Source organism: Aplidium turbinatum, chromosome 18 (assembly GCF_918807975.1).
Source record: "Aplidium turbinatum chromosome 18, kaAplTurb1.1, whole genome shotgun sequence".
Taxonomy (NCBI): Eukaryota; Metazoa; Chordata; class Ascidiacea; order Aplousobranchia; family Polyclinidae; genus Aplidium; species Aplidium turbinatum.
Genome location: NC_137489.1, coordinates 168,673 through 191,834, shown reverse-complemented (window position 1 = coordinate 191,834; position 23,162 = coordinate 168,673). Strand labels below are relative to the sequence as shown.

The following is a 23,162-nucleotide window of genomic DNA, read 5'->3' as shown; positions in this document are numbered from 1 at the left end:
CATCCTACCAGTCAGGTATTCATCCTACCGGTCAGGTGTTCATCCTACCAGTCAGGTGTTCATCCTACCGGTCAGGTGTTCATCCTACCGGTCAGGTATTCATCCTACCAGTCAGGTATTCATCCTACCAGTCAGGTGTTCATCCTACCAGTCAGGTGTTCATCCTACCAGTCAGGTATTCATCCTACCAGTCAGGTATTCATCCTACCAGTCAGGTATTCATACTACCAGTCAGGTATTCATCCTACCAGTCAGGTATTCATCCTACCAGTCAGGTATTCATCCTACCAGTCAGGTGTTCATCCTACCAGTCAGGTATTCATCCTACCAGTCAGGTATTCATCCTACCGGTCAGGTACTCATTCTACCAGTCAGGTATTCATCCTACCAATCAGGTACTCATTCTACCAGTCAGGTATTCATCCTACCAGTCAGGTATTCATTCTACCAGTCAGGTATTCATCCTACCGGTCAGGTATTCATCCTACCAGTCAGGTATTCATCCTACCAATCAGGTATTCATCCTACCGGTCAGGTGTTCATCCTACCAGTCAGGTATTCATCCTACCGGTCAGGTATTCATTCTACCAGTCAGGCGTTCATCCTACCAATCAGGTACTCATTCTACCAGTCAGGTATTCATCCTACCAATCAGGTACTCATTCTACCGGTCAGGTATTCATCCTACCAATCAGGTACTCATTCTACCAGTCAGGTATTCATCCTACCAGTCAGGTATTCATCCTACCAGTCAGGCGTTTATCCTACCAATCAGGTACTCATTCTACCAGTCAGGTGTTCATTCTACCGGTCAGGTATTCATCCTACCAGTCAGGTATTCATCCTACCGGTCAGGTATTCATCCTACCAGTCAGGTATTCATCCTACCAGTCAGGTGTTCATCCTACCAATCAGGTACTCATTCTACCAGTCAGGTATTCATCCTACCAGTCAGGTATTCATCCTACCAGTCAGGTATTCATTCTACCGGTCAGGTATTCATCCTACCGGTCAAGTGTTCATCCTACCGGTCAGGTATTCATCCTACCAGTCAGGTGTTCATCCTACCAGTCAGGTGTTCATCCTACCGGTCAGGTGTTCATCCTACCGGTCAGGTGTTCATCCTACCAGTCAGGTGTTCATCCTACCGGTCAGGTGGTCATCCTACCAGTCAGGTATTCATCCTACCGGTCAGGTGTTCATCCTACCAGTCAGGTGTTCATCCTACCGGTCAGGTGTTCATCCTACCGGTCAGGTATTCATCCTACCAGTCAGGTATTCATCCTACCAGTCAGGTGTTCATCCTACCAGTCAGGTATTCATCCTACCAGTCAGGTATTCATCCTACCAGTCAGGTATTCATACTACCAGTCAGGTATTCATCCTACCAGTCAGGTATTCATCCTACCAGTCAGGTGTTCATCCTACCAGTCAGGTATTCATCCTACCAGTCAGGTATTCATCCTACCGGTCAGGTATTCATCCTACCGGTCAGGTATTCATCCTACCGGTCAGGTGTTCATCCTACCGGTCAGGTGTTCATCCTACCAGTCAGGTGTTCATACTACCAGTCAGGTATTCATCCTACCAGTCAGGTGTTCATTAGGGTGGATCAAAAAAAACGAATTTTTAGGTTCAGCTTAGTGCATCTGCCAAAAGATGCAGTTTGGGCTATCTTTTACATTGGTACATGAAAAAACATTTTTTGACCCAGTTTGACCCCTATCCAAGAGCTCTCTAGTGACCGCCGAGGCAAAATTCCTTAAATTGACTATAATTTTTTTTCTAGTGGGTGCAGGCTAGTGGTTTTGGTGTCTATCCCCACTAAATCAAGTCTTGGGAAGTCATTTCTGCAGTTTAAAATCATCTATGGGCTAGCACAATGACATCAGAGCCTTTATTCAGCAAAAATGCTTGAAAAAGTTGGAAATTTATTGTTTTTTCAAAAAAAAGGGTAAAGAAAAACAAATTCATAATGCTTCTAAAGGTACTGCTGTTAATACACTGAAGCAAACATATAAAAGCAAACAATTACCGTATGAAGTTAATTGCAAAAATGCTGCCTTTAATTTGTGCATCCAATTATCCATAGCATTACAGTAATGGACAAAATGCATGACAACGGGTTCAGGCGAAATCAGTATGTTAGTGTTTTGTTGAGGAGCTTATATCAAATCCTGCAGACATATCTTTCTTAAAAGGAATGATGACAGACAGGACAGCCACAATAGCCGGATTTGACTCTATTTTATTCGCACGAGTCAGAAAGAAAGAAAGTAGGATTCTTAGTGCAGAAAAACGACAAAAACACTCTAAAAAAGAAACGCAAAAGCTGCTACTGTAGCTCTTAAGATAAGGAACTTCTCTGGTCAGGTTGTTTACATCACATCGGTGAAATCGTTGTGTCATGTATTTTTGAAGATTTGAAGCTAGAGGCTTCAAAATAACCAGAAATGAGCATCTTCGTGAGACTCCGCAATAACTGGGATTCTATTCCACAGTGGCCAACTGCTAAGTACACTGGATATCAACAGCTTTCCAGTAACAACACATGATCTCATTCAGAACCTCAAAGATGACGTTGTTCAACTTGCACAAAGCAAATATATACAAGTTCATTTGAGGCGATTATAAATAACTTATGAACTTGTGCATTGCGTATATCAGTCCTGGTCTACAAAATGTGAAATTCTACCGTTTTGGGGCCACACACAAGGCCAGATGGATGGCCAAATTGATTCATTCCTATTAATTGGTGCTACTGGAAAATCAAATAGCTAAGTTACCTAAAGGAACTATCACATCAGTTTCACAAGTGGCTAAATTAAAAGATCTCATGAATTTTATTTCACTCGTCTACTGTATATATTGGTTTCGGTGTAGTGTTGCTGTAGATGCTCCTTGGAACTGTTTGACTATGTACAAGAACATTCTCAGATATGGAGCAGTGCATAAGTTGATATTAGATGCTGCTGAACGTAGCTTCAAACGTCAATTTTGGTATCTCTCTGCTGAGATGGTACCACTGGACTGGCACTGTTCAGCTCTGAAGTTCAAGATGAGAAAAACATCAGATGGCTGATGAACTTATACATGTAAAACCTACAGATCCTGTTTTTACACCAGCAGATCGGTTTGGCACTGCCTAGCTACGGACCACGTTTTCCATCCGAAATCAATCTGGAATCAAAACTGACAGATTTTATCACAAAGGACTCTCGGTTCTTTTTCTCTGTTTTAGAGATAAATGATGATTTTCTTCCTTTATCAGTATAGAAATGGTCTGAATCAGAGTCGTACCAGAAAGCTGTTTACAATGTGGCTGAACATGGAGTTAAACTGAGCACCGATTACCTACATTGTGCCAGAAACAAGGAACACTATCAAAACACTTTACAAATAGTGGAAGCTAACAGAAAAGACGCACCTAATTTGAGAAAGAGAAAAAACTAATATCCTCTTGCACAGATTAGACTAGTCGATTATGTTGCCTTCTGTGACAAAATGTGTTAGTAAAAGTTTACAGTTACTGTATACATACAGATTCAATACCTAGCCTATTGGTAACTTTCTATGTGTATTTGATCTATTTCCAGTGCGAAATTAGAATCTTAGACCACTTCCGCTCACTGGAGTTGTATTTTTAGCTATTCCAACGCGTAAAAAATGTGAATTCACAGACAACTCGTATAGACAAGCATATTCTTTTAATTCCCTGTATGATAGATAGTCGAACAGGCAAAAGTTTTATGCATATTATTTTGTTGAAACATACAACTTCTGTTGAGAAGCGTGAAAATACCGGTAATTCAATATTTACTTAATGGCAAACCTGAAAATTTGAATGGGGTGGTGGCCCACATAAACGTGCCCCAATTCTACTGATTTTTGGACCAGCAAAGATTCTTGGCTAGTGGAACAATTTCACAAATCTACAAGTCAATAAGTACAAAAAAAAGTAAAAAACAAGGGGGTTGTGTGCACACTACCCAGGATGTGTTCAATGTGATGCTTATTCAGAAGCCAAATGCAAGTTTTGCCTCTATTAAACATCATATAAACTCAATTAAGTTAAGTGTGATCAGATATTTACAAACATTGAAATAAACAATATCTAAAGCTGTAATAAATGCAATAGTTAAGTTTACACTATCAAATAAATATATATGCGGCATGCAGCTGCACTATCGTATGCTTCTGTAGTCTATTGGACCTCATATCACCTCACCACCTCATTGGACTAGAGGCCAGTTTGCACACAAATGGTCACACCCTAGTGTGTTTTACCTAGGTAACACTTTTTTTAGTATTTCATCCATAAAACTGCCCAAGTTATCTAAAAATGCCATTTTTTTCCCATAAAATGCCTTTTTTAGAGCAAAAATGTCATTGTGCGATTTTGGCTGCCCATGCATCATTTTAGACTGCAGAAGTGACTTCCTAAGACTTGATTTAGTGGGGTTAGACACCAAAATCATTAGCCTACACCCACTAGAAAAGGTATTATGGCTAATTTAAGTAATTTTGGGTCAGCGGCCACTAGAGCGCTCTTGGATAGGGGTCAAACAGGGTCAAAAAATGTTTTTTCAAGTACCAATGTAAAAGATAGCCCAAACTGCATCTTTTGGCAAATGCACTAAGCTGAACTCAAAAATTCAATTTTTTTGATCCACCCTAGTGTTCATCCTACCAGTCAGGTGTTCATACTACCAGTCAGGTATTCATCCTACCAGTCAGGTATTCATCCTACCGTTCAGGTATTCATCCTACCGGTCAGGTACTCACGGCAAAACAGACTCCAGGCACTTAAACATCTCATCTTCACTAATGTCCTTCAATATGGTGAGGCAATTCGCTAACAATTTCCACTTCTTCCTGTAGACAATTCCTTCGATCAATCCATTGTACATCCTGTAAGCACATAACAATTTTCTGTGAAGTTGGTACTTCTTTGCAATAAAAAAGTCAATTTATGAATCAGAGATTTTGTCAAAGGTTTTTTCTTAGTAGTGTTGCCATACAGTAATTTTAAAGTTTGACACAAACCGAAACGTGTGTGACGTCACTTTTGAAGAAGTTTTGGAGTTTTGGAAAGTAGCGCAAAGGAAATGTATGGTTCCCATCTCCAAAGAGATGCCAACGGGGGGATATCTAAGAGAGCTACATAGCAATTTACAAATACGATAAGACCAAGATAATGGAAACAAATAATCAAGGGTGATGCTTAAAAATCTAAGTATTTTGTTAGAAACAGAGAAAATAATTCTAACCTTGCACTGATGGTGTTGTCAGAGACAATCTTGCTCATGAGGAGTTCAAACCATGAATCCTTCGAGTTCGTTAATTTTTGTAGAAATTTCATCATAAAAGGCGAAGAAGCAACAGCATGTCGCTCCGATGGTGATTTGGCAGACCACAATGCGATCCAGGCGCTCTCTAACTTTGATTGATTCTGAGACTAAATTTGAACAATAAATGGAGGAAGCCCAATGACGCAATAGGAGGAAGTCAATGACGCCATGGGAGGAGCCTTATGATGCAAATGGGAGAAACCCAATGATGCAAGAACCAAGATTAGATCGCAAGTGATGCAAACCAAAATATTTTGGTGCAAACTTCCAACTATTTAATTTTTAAAAAGTAAACAGTACACGTATCACACGTACACGTATCACACGTACACGCATCACACGTACACGCATCACACGTACACGCATCACACGTACACGTATCACACATACACGTATCACACGTACACGTATCACACGTACACGTATCACACGTACACGTATCACACGTACCACACGTACACGTACCACACGTACACGAATCACACGTACACGTATCACACGTACACGTATCACACGTACACGTATCACACGTACACGTATCACACGTACACGTAACACACGTACACGTAACACACGTACACGTAACACACGCACAGTCGCACACGTATCACACGTAACATACGTACACGTATCACAATAAACGGTAAATCCAATTATATAAAATAAAGCTTTCCTAATACTTTTTCAGATTTAATTCTAAACGTTAAACAATAAATACTATTAATACTAGAAAAAGTGCTCAATGCCAAGCAAAAAGCCAAACAGAGCGAATTACATCAAATATAATATAGTTACTATTAGTGAATATTAACTATATTTGATGTAATTTTAAACGTTAATATCTTTCAATTGTTGTTAACCAAACTCATGTTTCGTGAAAGTTCTGCAGGTTCAACAATTTTTTGAAAGAAACTTGTGGCGATGAAAAAACTTAAGTAGTGAAGGTTTCATGTCAGGTAACAAATTTTAGAACCACCAGCTTGCTTAAGTATTATAAATATTCAAGAAAAATGTACGACGAGTCCAATTGATGTCAAGTTATCATGTTGTGTATCGCGATTTCGAATATTAAATTCCTTTCCGCACAACTTTATAACATGAAGGGAATTAATTGTGAATCACAATTATGAAAACTAACTGACCCTAACCTAAACTAACTAACTAACCTAAAAACTAACTAACTAACCCTAACCTTAAGAATCCCTCCCCTGCTGTGTCACTCCGTTTTACTAATGTATTACTTAATTCCCTTTATAATTTACATACGGTAATATTGTCACTAATGCTTGCAGGCTAAATGTATTTGTTTCTTAGCAACCGAAAAACACTATTGTTGATTTCTTTCTAAACTTAACTTTTGCATTCTTAAACTGACCCACTGAAGATTTTACTATGCCTGTTATAAAGTTGTGCTGAAAAGAATTTAATATTCGAATTCGCGATGCACAAAAAGATTACCTGATATAATTTGGAGTAGTCGTACATTTTTCTTGAATTTATAATTACTAGGCAGTGCATCCTATGGATCCGTCATTGGGCCTCTCTCTTGCACCAGCTTGCTGGGCGTGCGCAGTTGTTCTCTTGCGTTATATTGCCTTTCTCATTTAAAGTTAGTAGAAAACCATTGGTTTGAAGACCCACGGCAAGCAACAACTGTGGCCCTCAAGCTCTCACAAGAAAACACAAAAGTTTAAAACTTACATTTAATAAAACTTCCATATGCGTGACGTCATCAGTGCTCTTTGACGATTTCTAAAACAAATATTTCTTTGATAAAACAATGTTTAAAAGCAGATTCTGATGAGTCTCAAGGATGTTTGACCAATAAAACAATGTTTAAAAGCAGATTCTGATGAGTCTCAACGATGTTTGACCAATAAAACAATGTTTAAAAGCAGATTATGATGAGTCTGAACGATGTTTGACCAATAAAACAATGTTTGAAAGTAGATTCTGATGAGTCTGAATGATGTTTGACCAATAAAACAATGTTTAAAAGCAGATTATGATGAGTCTGAACGATGTTTGACCAATAAAACAATGTTTAAAAGTAGATTCTGATGAGTCTGAATGATGTTTGACCAATAAAACAATGTTCGAAAGCAGATTCTGATGAGTCTGAACGATGTTTGAACAATAAAACAATGTTCGAAAGCAGACTTGGACAACTAGCAATTTTGTGGTCTTTCAAGATTAGATTAGAATTACTGACATTTCGCTCTAATTTATCGAATTAGACAACTAGAATTATCTAGTTGTCCAAGTCTGTTTGAAAGCAGATTATGATGAGTCTCAACGATGTTTGACCAATAAAACAATGTTTAAAAGCAGATTATGATGAGTCTCAACGATGTTTGACCAATAAAACAATGTTTAAAAGCAGATTCTGATGAGTCTGAACGATGTTTGACCAATAAAACAATGTTTAAAAGCAGATTCTGATGAGTCTGAACGATGTTTAACCAATGTTACATTTTTGAGATAATTTTAGTGTTCATTTCAAAGATGACGTCAGAACCTAGTGTGTGTTGTAGTTTTGCCGCCTAATACCCCAACACAAGCTAGGCTACAGCGGATTTCGGTCCTCTACCAGAGGAGAGCAGCCAATGACAACCTAAGACAATTGGATGGTTGGCAGTAGGAAGAAATCCATTCGTGAACGTTTCAGTAAAATTTCATGATGGTGTAAAACTTCATGATGGCGTTTCAGCATAGGCGCCGACTTTTCAAAAAACCTTGGGGGGCAAGAAAAGTGATGACGTCATAACCATAACGCTATTTTACTCAATTAAAATAGTCTTTGTTTATATTGACACCTAGGTCGCAAACCGAATTATTTAGAACCGTTGCTTGAAACGATTAGAATTACGCTTGCAGTACGCCTAGTTTGTATCAGCTGTATAAGTGTATATTTCCGCCGATAGGTACAGCTTTTTTCCTGCGTCTTTTTTCTTCCAGCTGTTTTAACCAACATTTTTCGTCGTAATGACGTACATTATCCGTCTTGCTTGCGCTATAACTGTTCTGTGTCTACTCTTTGTTAGGCTACTGTTTTACCGGATAAACGCGCATGATTGAAAACAATGAAAACGAGTGTGTATTGCTACAAGTAGCCTATACCACACTACACATACACAACGCATCAAAAGAACTCTTTTAGTAAGTATATACTTCAACACATCAAAAATAGTTGCACAAAAAGCGGCAAGATCAAATATAATTAAGCAGTGTGAGCTTTAATTTAGTGTTGCCAGGCCTCACATGTCTGCGGTTTTCATCAGAAATGCGGTGGAAAGGACGAAAATAACATTAATTTAAGATGCTTTGATGAAAGAATTGACGGGAAATTTCACAAGATCAAATGAATTTATTCAACAAAAGTATTCCTTCTAACTGCATTGACTCCAACGAACTCGGCAATGAGTTTGTTTCTGTCCAAGTCGTCTACTCTTTCCTTGTGGGTTGTCAAAATGCAAACATGATTCAGTCGTTTTTGAGTCATGGTACTGCGTAGATAGGTTTTAACTCTACACAACGTGCTGAAAGATCACTCCGCTTCACAACTAGTACATGGCAATGTCAGATACAGCTTGAGCAGTGTGGCAATATTAGGCAGAAGGATGCTCAATGTGGAATCGTCTTTGAACAACTTGGTTAGATCATTTGGAGAAAGGTTTTCTCTCTCTGCTTTTTGGATTTTATACGCACGAAGCTGGCGTGATTCATTTGCAATACCATCCGCATTGACATCTGGGCAAATTTCTTTTAGATCGTCGACTGAAATTTCTTCTCCCAACAGGATTTTCTCAATTTCTTCTACATTTTGCAAGTTTGTGGAGGAATAGCGAGTAACTAAAGAAGTGGCAGCATTAGAAAAAACTTCACCATAAGTTGCAATAAAATAATCCTTCACTGTGGAGATATCAGGAGTGGCTGAACGGTAGCGACTTAAACGAACGCTTGGTTTGTCAATTTTCATGGTAATGGCTTCTTCCTTCACACTTTTAAAAAATTCTTCAGCGTTTTGTCTTGCTGTGGCATCAGCTGACGTCACGTCGATTAAGTTGGCAATTAATGTTTTGCACTTTCCCATAGACATCTGTTTGCTTTGCACAGCGACATGCGCCGGGTGAAATGACAAAAGCAAACGCTGCAACAAACGAAGGTTGAAAAATACTGTGAAAGTTTCTAAAAGCAAGTAGAGATCTGGCTTTACTACGATTTAAAGCATCAAGACCACTGTCGTTAGACGCTGAATGAAGACAATCCAGAATCTTTTCATAATTACTTAGGAACGCCTCAATGGCAGGAAGCCTCATTACCCAACGTGTTGGACATAAAGGACGCAGAGAATAAGATGAATCTTGCACATCATCTAGGCGGAAGTTTGTAAACATAGACAGTCGCTTTGGGGATCCTTTGATATAGTGTACCACTGCACTTAAACCATTAATAGCGTTCATGCCATCGTGGCTTGCCATAAACGCGTCTTGCAAAACCAAATTCAGTTGGTGTCCAGCGCAGTAAACATAAGTAGCACGAGGATTTTCCTCCTGAAACAAAGCCTGAAGACCGTTGATTTGACCACGCATATTCGCAGCACCATCGTATGCTTGCCCACGGCAATCATTGATGTCAATATTAAGAGCAAGCAAAGCAGACTTGATCACTTTGAAAAGATATTTTGCATCTGCTGGTTCAAGACTGTGCAAACCCAAGAAATCTTCGTGTATTATGAAAGATGCATCTACATAACGAACACACAAAGAAAGCTGTTGTTGACACGTGTTATCCAACGTTTCATCAGCTATAATGCTGTAAAATTTAGCAGCTTTAACTTGTTGTAGGATGTGACGCAAAACTTCAAACGAACTCCTTTGCAATATCTCGTTTTGGATGTCATGGCTGAGCCATTTGTATCTATTTTGCCGCTTCAACCAAGAGCTGACCTGTATACTGTGCTGGCTTAACACATTCATAAAAACAACCAAATTTGAATTTTTCTCTTCATGCCCTCGCAATGCTTGACCTTGACGGGCCATTGCGATTACAACATCAAAAATAGCCTCCAATGCTCGTCTATTGTTTAAACAATTATCTTTTTGGTTCTTTCGCATTCTTGATAAGGTCTCGGACGCATCACGAGTTGTCATGACCAAAGCGCAATCCCTGTGATATTTGGCGCCATTGTGGCGATTTAGAGCATCTCTTCCTTTTCGCCAGTCTTTAAAACCTTCAATCCACACTCTTCCCTTGCTTTCCAATATGCTTTTTGTTTGCGGACCAATCCTTCCTTCTTGACACGCCTCAACGCAAATGCTGCATGTTACTACATCAGCAACTTCGTCATATTGAACCCATGGAAACTCATTTTTCCAATGTGGTTGGTATTTTCTTCCTTCGTTATTAAGAGTGGGATTTTCACTTGTACCTGCTGCACTGACGCTCGTAGATGGCGTGCTTTCGTTTTCGCTAGCACCTGGTTGGGGCAAAGACGCCTCACTTGTATATTCATCTATTCTAGCTCTTTTTGAAGTTGACGTAAAATATTCACTGATTTTTCTGCTTTTGAGAATCGGTTTATTTTGGGACATATCGGCAACTATTTTGTAACTATTATTGCTTCTTCAAGCTATCTAATATCTATACAAAGCGAAACATGCCCTAAAAACACATGCCTCCACTCCGCAGCAGGAGTTTGTCGTAAAAATTTTGATATTGTTAGCTCATAATTGGAACAGTTGGAAAACTAGCCGATTCATTTCATTTTTGTGCGAGTGAATGACAATGATCAAAACAGTTTATCGAAATAAAACGCAAAAAGTCATGATCTCAAGCAGAGTAGAAACCCGCTATCAGTTTTATTACCTGGTTTCGCTCCTTTTGCTAATTACTTACCTTCAAAGCGTTAACAACGGCGAAGCGTTTTCTTTTCTGTTAGTAGGAGTGACCAGTCTTTTATCGAATAGTGCAGTTTTCTCATAATTGTTGATGTATATATTGTGAAAATATAGCAATATATACATCAATACAGTGCTTACTGCTTATTGAAGCAAAACATGGATGACAGTTTTGAAAAATGCATCTTTTCTTTAAAGCTGTATTAAGTATTCACGTAATAGTTCATGTGTCATAGTTTCAACTCGACAAAGTTTGCTAAAATCGATTTTATGTTTGAAGTCACAGAAAATGTGATGGACATTTAGAAGAAACATTCAACCTGGCAGTCCCTTTTTCGCTACCACACGTTTTGAATTTGAAGTTGCGTCTCACACACAGGAAGAAAAGCAGTGTGTGAGCGTGCGTGCCGTGCGCATCTCAGTAGTAATTCACGTTCCAGAGAAAGCCGTGCGATCAGCTGTTTTGCAAACATTAAACAATGTAGGCTGTTTTTCGCTTTAGGCATTCTTAATTCTGTTTGAATGATCTAAATTTATTTCGCAAAGTATTTTATCTTTGAAACACCACTTGTAATAGCCATTTTGCTGCCCCTCAACCATAAATTTACGGGGGGCGCCGCCCCCCGGAAGTCGGCGCGTATGCGTTTCAGTAAAACTTCAAGTTTATATACAACCAAACAAGATTATTCCCGGAAGCAATATCGCCACATAGTTGCTGGACGCGAGATATGGGCAGCTGTTTTATCAAGGGCGAATAAGTTTGAAGAAGTTATCCCTAAGGAAAGAAACGAAAGTAGAGGTGTGAACAGAGGTTTAGTAAAAGTGGTGATAAATGTAAGAACAATGTCATGCCCAGGACAAGATGCAGAAGGCGTGATGTTGATATGGGCAACGATTTGGCAACAGTTGTCAGTTAGGAACAAAATGCAGGAGAAACAGAGTTGGTATTATTTTGAGCACAAGAGATTGCTGAGTCTTCAAATCTTACAAATCAATTATCAACTCTTGGTGCACTGCCGCCACTATAAAACAATGAAACGAAAGTTTATCTTGAAACTCACTTGTTCCATAGAATCGCACCAAGATCCACACTGAGGCAAAGACAAGTCATAAGATTGATCTTTACCGACAACTGTTGAGAGAAGAACAGAAGGGGAGGAGAATTTGTAGATAGTCACCGACTCTCCATCTACGACGACTAAATGAGTACCAAGTGCAACTAAGTGGCGCACACCGCCAACTTGAAGTCGCTCATGCGTAATGCCGTACTTCAGGTCCAAGATGTGGATTTGATCTAAAAACAAGGATATTATTGATAAAAACGTCTAAGAGAAAAATTAATGAGCAATTTTTTAAACTTTACCTCAACAATGTAGTGCAGCATTGTCATCGTTTAAGAAGCATTATTACGTTATTAATTAATAAAAGGAGTCAGCAAAAGATGCAGGAAAGCACAAAATACTTTGTCGCTAAGCCAACTGACTACAATACAATAAACACTCACTGTTCCCGGCAGTGACAGCGACAAGTCCATCACCCAACAACGCTGTGTGCCCCAAATCAACCTATGATCAGAATACTTTGATTAATGTGTGGAATTGCATCAGCACAGTGAAACCGAATGCTAATTCCCATATTCTGTCAAACAACGATGAGCAAAATCGCGTTTTGAAGTTTCCAATTGCACCATGCGAGGAAGGCATTGTCGGACTAGACCAGACAACGCATTGTCGGACGACACCAGACAATGCATTGTCGGATCGGACTACACCAGACAATGCATTGTCGGACTACACCAGACAACGCATTGTCGGACGACACCAGACAACGCATTGTCGGACGACACCAGACAACGCATTGTCGGACGACACCAGACAATGCATTGTCGGACGACACCAGACAATGCATCGTCGGACGACACCAGACAATGCATCGTCGGACGGCACCAGACAATGCATTGTCGGACGACACCAGACAATGCATTGTCGGACGACACCAGACAATGCAACAAGCCAAAAAGTAAAAGGTTTGCCTGTAAAAATGTGTGCGTGAAACTCCGCCATGAAATGAGCAAAATAATCATTATCAAAACATGGCAACACGAGAACCGAATTTGATACTTCTGTCCAACTCCACTTTGAGTAGCAGTTGATATACAGGCATTATTTTATAAGTAAAACTAGGAATTTTGCAGGATTTGAGATTCAGTGATTACACTAAAGCAATTTGGATTCTCATCACCATCATTTCATAGAGATATAAGTAGATTCAGTCATGAGTTGAAAATCAAAACTGCATCGGCCTCCAATCGTTATTATAGGTCCGCATGCTGCTACAATCTGAAGGTGAACATTCCATCGACCACGTGACCTGAGGAACCGCTACCGAAGAAAGTTTCCTCATATCAATCGATCTTCCAAGAAACGACATCTTTGTGATTGTTGACAGACACAGCGAGCCATCACTCCCTGCAAAAGAAAGATTCTTTTAAAGTCTGTCACATGAGGTTGATGAATAGTTTCCCACCGCTTTAACACTGACGACGAACTGTTCCAGCACTGCTGACGACGAACTCCGTTTGAAAGTATGATGACGTCATCAAATACATGATGCTTGTTGAACAAAATGGTCCAACCCATGCTTGACCATAACTCAAAACTTGGGCCATCTACACCAAACAAGTTTTAACATCGTTGTCTCATGACTACCAACATTAAAGACAATTGTCATAATCGATGAATACAAATCACTAAAATCGCGATTTACTTCATTGTTGTAAGGGCCTCGTAAGTGCCAAAAAAGGTGAATTCTAATAAGGATTAAGATAACTAACATGTGGTGGTTGCATCAGTACCAGAGTGGTGGTGGTTGCACCAGTACCAGAGTGGTGGTGGTTGCACAAGTACAGAGTGGTGGTGGTTGCACCAGTACCAGAGTTGTGGTGGTTGCACCAGTACCAGAGTGGTGGTGGTTGCACCAGTACCAGAGTGGTGGTGGTTGCACCAGTACCAGAGTTGTGTGGTTGCACCAGTACCAGAGTGGTGGTGGTTGCACCAGTACCAGAGTGGTGGTGATTGCACCAGTACCACAGTGGTGGTAGTTGCACCAGCACCAGAGTTGTGTGGTTGCATCAGTACCAGAATGGTGGTGGTTGCACCAGTACCAGAGTTGTGGTGGTCGCACCAGTACCAGAGTGGTGGTGGTTGCACCAGTACCAGAGTTGTGGTGGTTGCACTAGTACCAGAGTTGTGTGGTTGCACCAGTACCAGAGTGGTGGTGGTTGCACCAGTACCAGAGTGGTGGTGATTGCACCAGTACCACAGTGGTGGTAGTTGCACCAGCACCAGAGTTGTGTGGTTGCACTTGCATCAGTACCAGAATGGTGGTGGTTGCACCAGTAGCAGAGTGGTGGTGGTTGCACCAGTACTAGAGTGGTGGTGGTTGCACTGTTTCAACGTTTGGGTTTTTTAAAGAACCAGTGACAGTTAAAAAAGTAAAAAAAAAGAGTTAAAAAGTTGAATGTCGCATCTTTAACATAGATGCGAAGACCATCTTTATCAAACATAAGAGCAAGCTATGACTTACAAAAAGTAAATAAAAGAAAGCCTTCATCTTGCGCAAGATAACAGACTGATACTAAATTCGAGGTCCCAAAACTGAGTTTTACTTTTGGAAATCCAGCCAGCACTAGGTAGTGAACCTGCAAAGTAGCAAACGAAATGTTATCATCTTCTGCACTCCAATGTCACTGAGGTACGGCGGCAAGCTTATCAAAGTTAAATTCTAAAGCAAACTTTAAGAGAAATCTACGATCAAAAAAGGTTGACAAGAAATTCTGCAACTAAATCCAACTGTTTGCGATTCGATCACACACTGGATGGCGGTAAGTAATCTTAGGAGGGAGGCAGGTGAGCCCCCCAACGTAAGATTGGACTTTTCATTTCAATGAACATAAATGACTATGACTAGCTGCATGACGGTTAACAATTGCTAAATCTATTAACAACACGCACGACAATGTTCTTGTTTATAGAACAATGGCGTAATAATAAATATTTTCATATCAACAACAAGTTTCTTGCACAAGGTAAATCAGGAATTTCAAAAAGGAATAAAATTAGTGGAGCAGTCGTTGTTTTGCCCTCAAGTAGGCGAATGGTTTGAGACTAAACAGTTCAAATAAATAACAAGATCAGTTGTGCGACTGGGTCAGATATTAGGCCAAAACCTGTTGATCAACAGCAACATTAGTGGATAAACTAATTTCTTATGAATGATCATTATGACATCACCAACCTCGTCGTCATAGACAATAAAATAATGTTGCCCTGCTTCGATAAACCGCACAATACGAGTAGATGATGAAATAGGCCCCTCCCACGTCTTTTCAGGTGCACACAAAACTTCTGACAACGATGCAACAAAACCATTTTTGAAAACCACAAGTGGTTCTTTTCTGCTTGTAATGCAGTGGACGAGAGAAGATACCTAAAAAAAAGCAGTAATTCCAATATGGATTTTGAGCACGCACTAAAATAGACAGGGTCTGTTCTAAAAGTATCAGACTCATTTCACAATTATTGCAAATCATTTAAAGCCAATCGGTAACTTCACTCTTCTTGTGTTAAGCATATTAGCATCGCATGCACTTATCAAATATTACCGTATCCAAAATAATGTAATGTATGGATCACACAATAGGTGCTGTCAAACACATATCGTTATCTGTCGAAGGTCTAGAAAAATTTGAAAGAAGAAACACCAACTAGGTTGTCCACGTCAATATCACTATACAGCGAAATATCAATTTAAGCAGCATTTGCTGTCCTTGTCGTCTGATACAAGTTACCGTATCCATTTCACAATTATTATGTGCGGCTTTTACTAAAGCCAACTTTTGTACTCATAGTGGAACTATATTGTGTACAAGGTTTGTTGAAAAAGCTGCAAATGAGTGAACAAAATCTGGTTATTTATTTGTTGACCTTTTTATATGCAGAGACAATTGATACTGTAACAGTGAACCAAAACCTCTGGGGCTATTTCCTAAGTCACCCGAGCATGAAACTTGTAAAAAACAAAAGCTGGCTTAATAGCATTGTAATTCATTTCTTTCGTGTTGACTTCCGTGACACAATGGTACAACACTGATGAGAAGATTGAACCTTGATTCGTCACAGGTCAGAATTTTAAGCTTTTTGGCAAATTAATTGATGATTTAAAATGGAAGCAACTCATTCAATGAATGGCGTTTCACTTTTTCTCGCTGTCTTTTGCATTTTTAATTGTGCCGGTGCTAATGATCCGTGCTGGTAGTGAGGCCGCTGTTGATCTTTTCATCAAGCTTGCTAATGTTTGCATCCGGGAGAGACAAACGTCAAGCGACTGGAACCTCTCCTACATTATCAACTGTTGTAAAGGAAAGGGGGACGCTCTCGAAACGAGCAACTACTGTAGATAGGACCGAAGTTACAAGCATAGGCGCCGATTTTGCAAAAAACCTTGGGGGGCGAGATAGGTGATGACGTCATAACCATAACGCCATTTTACTCAATTAAAATAGTCTTTGATTAAGCTTAATGTCTTGTTTATATTGACACATAGGTCGCAAACCGAATTTATTAGAACTGCTGCTTGAAACGATTAGTTTTACGCATGCACTAGGCCTACGCCTAGCATATTTTTTAATATTGTTAGCTCATAATTGGAACAGTTGGAAAACAAGCCGATCCATTTCCTTTTCGTAACGATCAAAGCACTGAAGTTATCGAAATAAAACGCAAAAAATCATGATCTCAAGCAGAGTGGAAACCCGCTATCAGTTTTAGGCTATTAGCTTCGTTTTGCTAATTACTTACCTTCAAAACGTTAACAACAGCAAAGTGTTTTCTCTTCTGTTTTTTATCGAAAGTCTTTATAGTCTTTTATCGAGTACCGTGTATACTCGAGTATAGGTCGAGATGTTCGCAAGTGATTATCACCTCAAAAAGACAGGTTCAACTTATACACGGGCATAGACTGCTGCGGAAAAATCATTGCCGACGTAGATTACGGAGTGTGTAATGGCGTCGGCCGGACTAAAAGTTTTGAATACGTTTATTTACAGTGATTCAAATTTAATAATTTCTTGTCAATTTTAAACTTTATGCACTTATTGAGCAATATGCAAAGCTTACGAGACAAAACAGGAGAAAGAGCTGTTTTAAGAGATCATTTTTTTTATTTTTGCGTGTAGGATATAATCGTTCTAATTACGTAACATTCCATGATCGTTGAAGTCGATGTCAAACCTTAGCGGCCGCATAAAACAATGATGTCAGGTTGGCTAGGTGATAATAGCGGTAAGAGACGTCGTTAATGCAGGCAATATCTGCCAGACTGCCACCTTTTCTTTTATCGGTTTTCGATTTAATTCTCACACATTGCAAACAAAACAATGCGTTCTGTTGAATTGATCTCACAGCGGGAAGACCTCGTTGAATATAGCGCGTCTAAGTTAGCTGGTTTACTTACAGCGTGAGTTACTCTACCATCTACGTATAAATTTCCATACCGTATGAGACAGCCATGCGATCAACTGCTGTTTTGCGGGCAAGAGCAACGTAGGCTATTTTTCGCTTTCGGCATTAAGTCCGTTTAAATGATCTAAATCTCTTTCGCGAAGTGTTTTATCTTTGAAACACCACTTGTAATAACCATTTTTGTTGCCCCTCAACCATAAATTTACGGGGGGCGCCGCCCCCCGGAAGTCGGCGCGTATGGTTACAAAACCAAGTCATGAAAGTCGTCGAACGTGTGCTTGAGCTAATTATCAGACAACAGGTGACTATTGACTCCATACAGTTTGGCTTTCTTCTCGGATCTGGAACTACAGATACAGATGCTATATTATTCTAAAGCAAATTCAGGAAAAGCACATTATGAAGTGAAAAGACCAGTACTTCAGGTTGGTTGACCAAGAGAAAGCATTTGATCGTGTGCCGAGAGAGGTGCGATGGGTAATAAGACTGGGTGTTGAGGAATGGATTGTTCAGAATGTTTAGGCATAAACCATTCAGTAAAATCTTCTGTCATAATAAATGGTAGTCACAGTCCTGAGTTTGATGTTACGGTTGGAGTGCACACTGCACAAGGGGTCAGTTTTGAGCCTGTTTTGTGATTGTCATGAAAGCTCCATCTCAGGAGCTTCGCACAGGGTGCCCCCATGAATTGCTTCATGCCAATGATCTAGTCATAGTTGCTGACTGGGTTTTGAAACTGGAGTAAAAATTTACTAAAAAGCAGACAATTTAAAGCCGATGATTCAAAGACGAAGGGTTAGGGTTATTGTCTTGATTGTAAATAAGTTATCGGCTTTGAATTGACGCTTAACCATCCTTCTTCACAAAAAGAAGAAAACCATCCTGAATAGAGTGAACAAACAAGTCGATGTTCTACAAATCTTCAAAGTAAGCAGAACTAGATATCGCACTTAACAAAATTGCATGGATTGAAACAACCTGGAAAAGTAAATCAGTTTTTAGCTCATAAAATTTACTGCCGCTAAGTTATGGAGCTATTGCAAAAAGCAACTTACAGTAAACTTGTCTCCTTTGTCAAAGTCCTCAGTAAAAGTTTTGATGATGTTTGAATTGATAACAACAACAAACTCGTTCTCTGCTGCATTGTGAATAGCCGGTGTTGTGAGAGACTGTCCTGGTCCCACCGCCCATGATCGTGTTACTTTTCTAACAGCAGTCTGACAAAACAATGCATTACAATATCATTTAGTTTTAAAGTTTTTTAGTTGTTTATTTATGTTTGATATATATATATACGGTACACACTGGCGCCGACTTACGGGGTGGCCACGCCACCCCGTAACGGCTGTGGCGGGGTGGCAGCCACCCCGTTTAGGCTACATTACTTACTGCAAACAAATGTAATTTGAACGGACGTTTAAATCTTTGTTTGATCATTGGTTTTCGCTTCAAGTCAACGTAAAGCAAGAGGTGAACCAATACAGTATTACGAAAAAAATGATTGTTTTGTCGCAAGCATGATACTCGCGTAACATCAAGCAAGCTACGTGAAGATTACGCAACACGTGGCTACGAGTTTTTTCCTTGTTGTTGCGATCGTTTTATTTGTTGAACTTGTCATAAGTCATTGTTAGATTTGTTAGGTTTACAATGGGATTTATTAATCAATAAAATACGATCTTTCCATTGCCTCCCTCAAAAATCTTTTTTTTAAATTTTTAGACTGCTCATAATATCGCTATAAATTATGCCAGCTATAAAATACTTGGAAATAAAATTATCTCGATGATTGATAACTCCACCCCCTAAATGAATATCCAATTATCCATTTTCAAATTTCATTAAAAAAATGCAATTTTAGAAAATTTTCGAAAAGCAGCTCCCAGCGTAAATGCTTTTCTTGACCAGTATGAGGTCATACTAGATTGGCTTGACACGGCATCGAAAGAAGATGGCATGGATGCTGTCACTCGAAACAATGCCACTAGCCATGTTTTATCCATGGAGAATTTCGGCGTCTACTTTTCCTTGCGTGTCCTGCAAAAGCTTTTGCTTATTTTAAGCCCTGTACATATCGCTGTTCAGAAACGTTGGATCAATGTCGGAAAGGTACAGGAATTACTGAAAGCCGTATCATCAACGGTTTCTTGGAATGCAGCTACATAAAGTGAGGCATGTGCATTGTTTGAAGCATGTAAAAAATCAGCTGTTGATATGGGTTTGCAGTTGCCATCTTTGCCGCGTGGCCGTGGTGGACGTACTGCAAGATCTTTCGATGACCAGCAACAGCAACCGTTTTTTTTTCTACTTCTTCATCGTGTGTCACACGGCCGTAGCCCAGTGCATCACGCAGGCTCTTGCTCTATCGTTGAATTCGGCCAAATCCTGTGCAGAGCACCTTGCTTTTAGGTCAGGGCATTCGAGTAGATGTTGCATCGTTTGCTCCTGTCCGTATTTGCAACTTGTGCTCCCCATGGAATACCCCCAGTGTCTCATCAAGGTTTTACACCTGCCAATACCAGTTCTTAAGCGGTTGAGGCATCGCCAATACTTCCACGGTTCACATTTTCCGAGAGGAAGGCTCTCCATGGGTGTGAGCTCCATATTGGCCGATTTTTTTCTACTGTAGATGCTTACTCCCAAGCATTTATTTAGACGTATTTAAACCGGAATGGCCCGATTCGGTGAGTCCGATTCGGTGAGTTCAATTTGGTGAGTCCGATCCCTTAACGGGGGATTTTTTCAATTTTTTTTTTAATTATCGGGTACCGTGGCCTAATTATCATTGCCGTTTTAGGGTTAGGGGTTAGGAACTCACCGAATCAGACTCACCGAATCGGACTCACCGAATAGTAGCAGACCCTATTTAAACAGTGTTCTTCTTCACTTTTGTCACATTATTCACAGCAGGACATGAAAACGATAATGACATGGAAACAGTTCTGCTTTCCAAGGATCAAGCATGGGAAGAGAACAGAGCTGCTTTTGACAATGTCGCTGCCACATATAAAAATGACATAAACCCAACACTTCTGCGTCTGGAATTGCAACAGCTGGAAAGTTTTCAACAGCAAAAACAGATTTTTGTTTCAATTATGTCGCAACTGCTTGATCTATTCGCAAGCAATGAAACAATTTCATTAATGCTTCCAAACGTGGTCTGCATTGTGAAAATATACTTATCGTTGCCTTCCACCACCTGCGAGGCGGAGCGATCGTTTAGTGCACTCAGGCGCATAAAAAACCTACTTGCGATCTACCATGACGCAACAGCGATTGAACCACGTCCTAATTTTAAATGTTTATCAAGCTGAAGCTTCACGGTTACAACTTGACCAATTGATTAACAGTTGGATTGACAGAGCTGCTGTTCGCAAAAATACTTTTGCCAAATGTTAAGTGTCAGAGCAGCAACGTAACAATAAAATTCACGACATACTTCCTGTGCTTTGTTTTATAGTTGCTTTGTAAATTATCGAGCTACAAATCAGGTGTGAAAAGACAATAGCATCTACGAAACACGCTTAGTAAAAATCAAACAAAAACATGCAGTTTGGAAGTTTTTAGGTTGCCATATTGTGCTATCCGCCACCCCGTGCAAAAATAAAAGTCGGCGCCTATGACGGTACATGTAGTTTTTGGATGACCAATTACAGTATTATATATGTTACACTCATTAACATTGCTGAGTTTTATACGTCTGTGGTACAACAAACTGAGCTCTCTACAAAAGCTCTATTTTTTACAACAAACTTATAAATGACACAAAAAATTGCAAAAATCTTATTAAATCAAGTACGGTAGCCTACATACTTTAAGAATGAATAGGCAATTGTATGAAGTAGGAGTTGTCCAATCAATCTGTCTAATCACTTTATCATCCAAATTTGATTGTCCACACTAGTGGGAAGGCCGATTCTTTCCTTGTAGCGATTGTCAATACTTTTATTCTCCATCTCACTCTGTCCATTGCACCTTCTTTTGAATTTCCTCTTCTCATTAATCTTCAAAGTCAAGGTGTTTTCAAAGAAAATTTCCTTCTTCCCTTCTGAATACCATCTTACGCCATTTGCCTAATTGCAAGTTGTTTAATAGTTCCACTCATCTCTAGCATATCCATCAGTTCAGTGTTTTTCTTGGTCCTCATTTTTACCTCACACATTGCTCTCACCATTGCCCTTTCGGTTCTCAGAATTGCTAGTTTACTCTTTCTTAGTATCCATGTCTGACTGCCTTACAATATTGCAGGCCACATACTTGAATTTAAATGCAAGTTAATTCAGTCTTTAAAAGCTTAGTGAGATCGATTAAAACTCAACAAAAAACAAACTTACATCATAGACCGTGATGTTATCTGAGTAAGTGATGACTATTTCATTTTTAGCATTTGATACACCAACAAACTGGTGTCCATTTCCTCGTTGCAGCACTTGCAGCTTGGGGCCTAGCAATCCCATTTTACAAACAAGACATTCACTGTATTAGGTCACTTGGTCAAGATAACAAAAGCTTCACAAAACTATCATCAAAATTAAAACTAGAGTTAAGGGTTAGCACTTTTTACCTTTAAAAATATACAATAATTAGGCCTATGTAGTGGAAATAACTCAGTGCAGAAATCACAATAGAACTCTAGCAGGGTGCCTCCAAAATTTCCAAATACCCATTGTCAGGGTTGCCAGTTTAAATAAGACTGATTTTGCAAAGTACAGTTTGGGGTGAGGATTAAAGATTATGGTTTGACAACCATTTAAAATGTCTGCTAATTTCTGAAAAAGCCAAAAATGCTCGGCAAATGGCAATGATCGACAATGCCTGGTAATTTTCAAGAATTGTCAAATTCACAACTGGGCTAGTTTGGCTTTCCAGTTACGGAAAATTTTTGGCAGTTGCAGGTTTTCATATCATTACTTCCTTTCAAATTAGCTGTTATTTTGAATCGACTTCAAAAGAAAATTATATATACATTTTATTATACAATTTTAGTAGAGAGGTGATTTTTTTAACCATAGACAAATCAAGAAATAAAACAAAGTAACTTCAACGGGTTTAACATGATGAATTACATACACAAATATAACATAATTAAAAATTAACTCTAACGTTTTCGACATGTATGTGTGTCCTCATCAGGAGCTACATATCTGCAATATACCGGTACATAAAATGAAAATTGTAAAGTAAATTTGACTTTGCACTGTAACTGTATAATATTAATATACTAACTGTAATTAAAGACAAATAAAACCTAACAACCAGACGGCATTTAACATAATAACTTGAAAATGAACTAAAAATCACAAACGTTTTCAGCCATACTCATGTTAGCCTTTTTCAAGTAACCAAATGACTGTTATTCTTCATCAATTGAAATTACAGATCTGAACTAC

General features: G+C 39.3%; 1 protein-coding gene across 1 annotated transcript in view; it reads right to left on the bottom strand.

Moving 5' to 3' along the window:
• The window catches only part of LOC145787699 (nucleolar protein 11-like), a 35,060-nt gene extending 12,730 nt beyond the window's left edge, over nt 1-22,330 (bottom strand). The window contains exons 1-10 of the mRNA XM_082599500.1: nt 22,107-22,330; nt 18,828-18,989; nt 15,548-15,739; nt 14,837-14,951; nt 13,622-13,719; nt 12,756-12,816; nt 12,313-12,545; nt 7,053-7,103; nt 5,271-5,458; nt 4,786-4,911 (exon numbers count right to left, since the gene is read on the bottom strand). Of these exons, the coding sequence (XP_082455626.1) occupies nt 4,786-4,911; nt 5,271-5,458; nt 7,053-7,103; nt 12,313-12,545; nt 12,756-12,816; nt 13,622-13,719; nt 14,837-14,951; nt 15,548-15,739; nt 18,828-18,989; nt 22,107-22,229 (1,349 nt within the window). The 5' untranslated portion in view covers nt 22,230-22,330. The remainder of the gene's footprint in view (nt 1-4,785; nt 4,912-5,270; nt 5,459-7,052; nt 7,104-12,312; nt 12,546-12,755; nt 12,817-13,621; nt 13,720-14,836; nt 14,952-15,547; nt 15,740-18,827; nt 18,990-22,106) is intronic.
• Between the last annotated feature and the right edge of the window lie 832 nt (nt 22,331-23,162).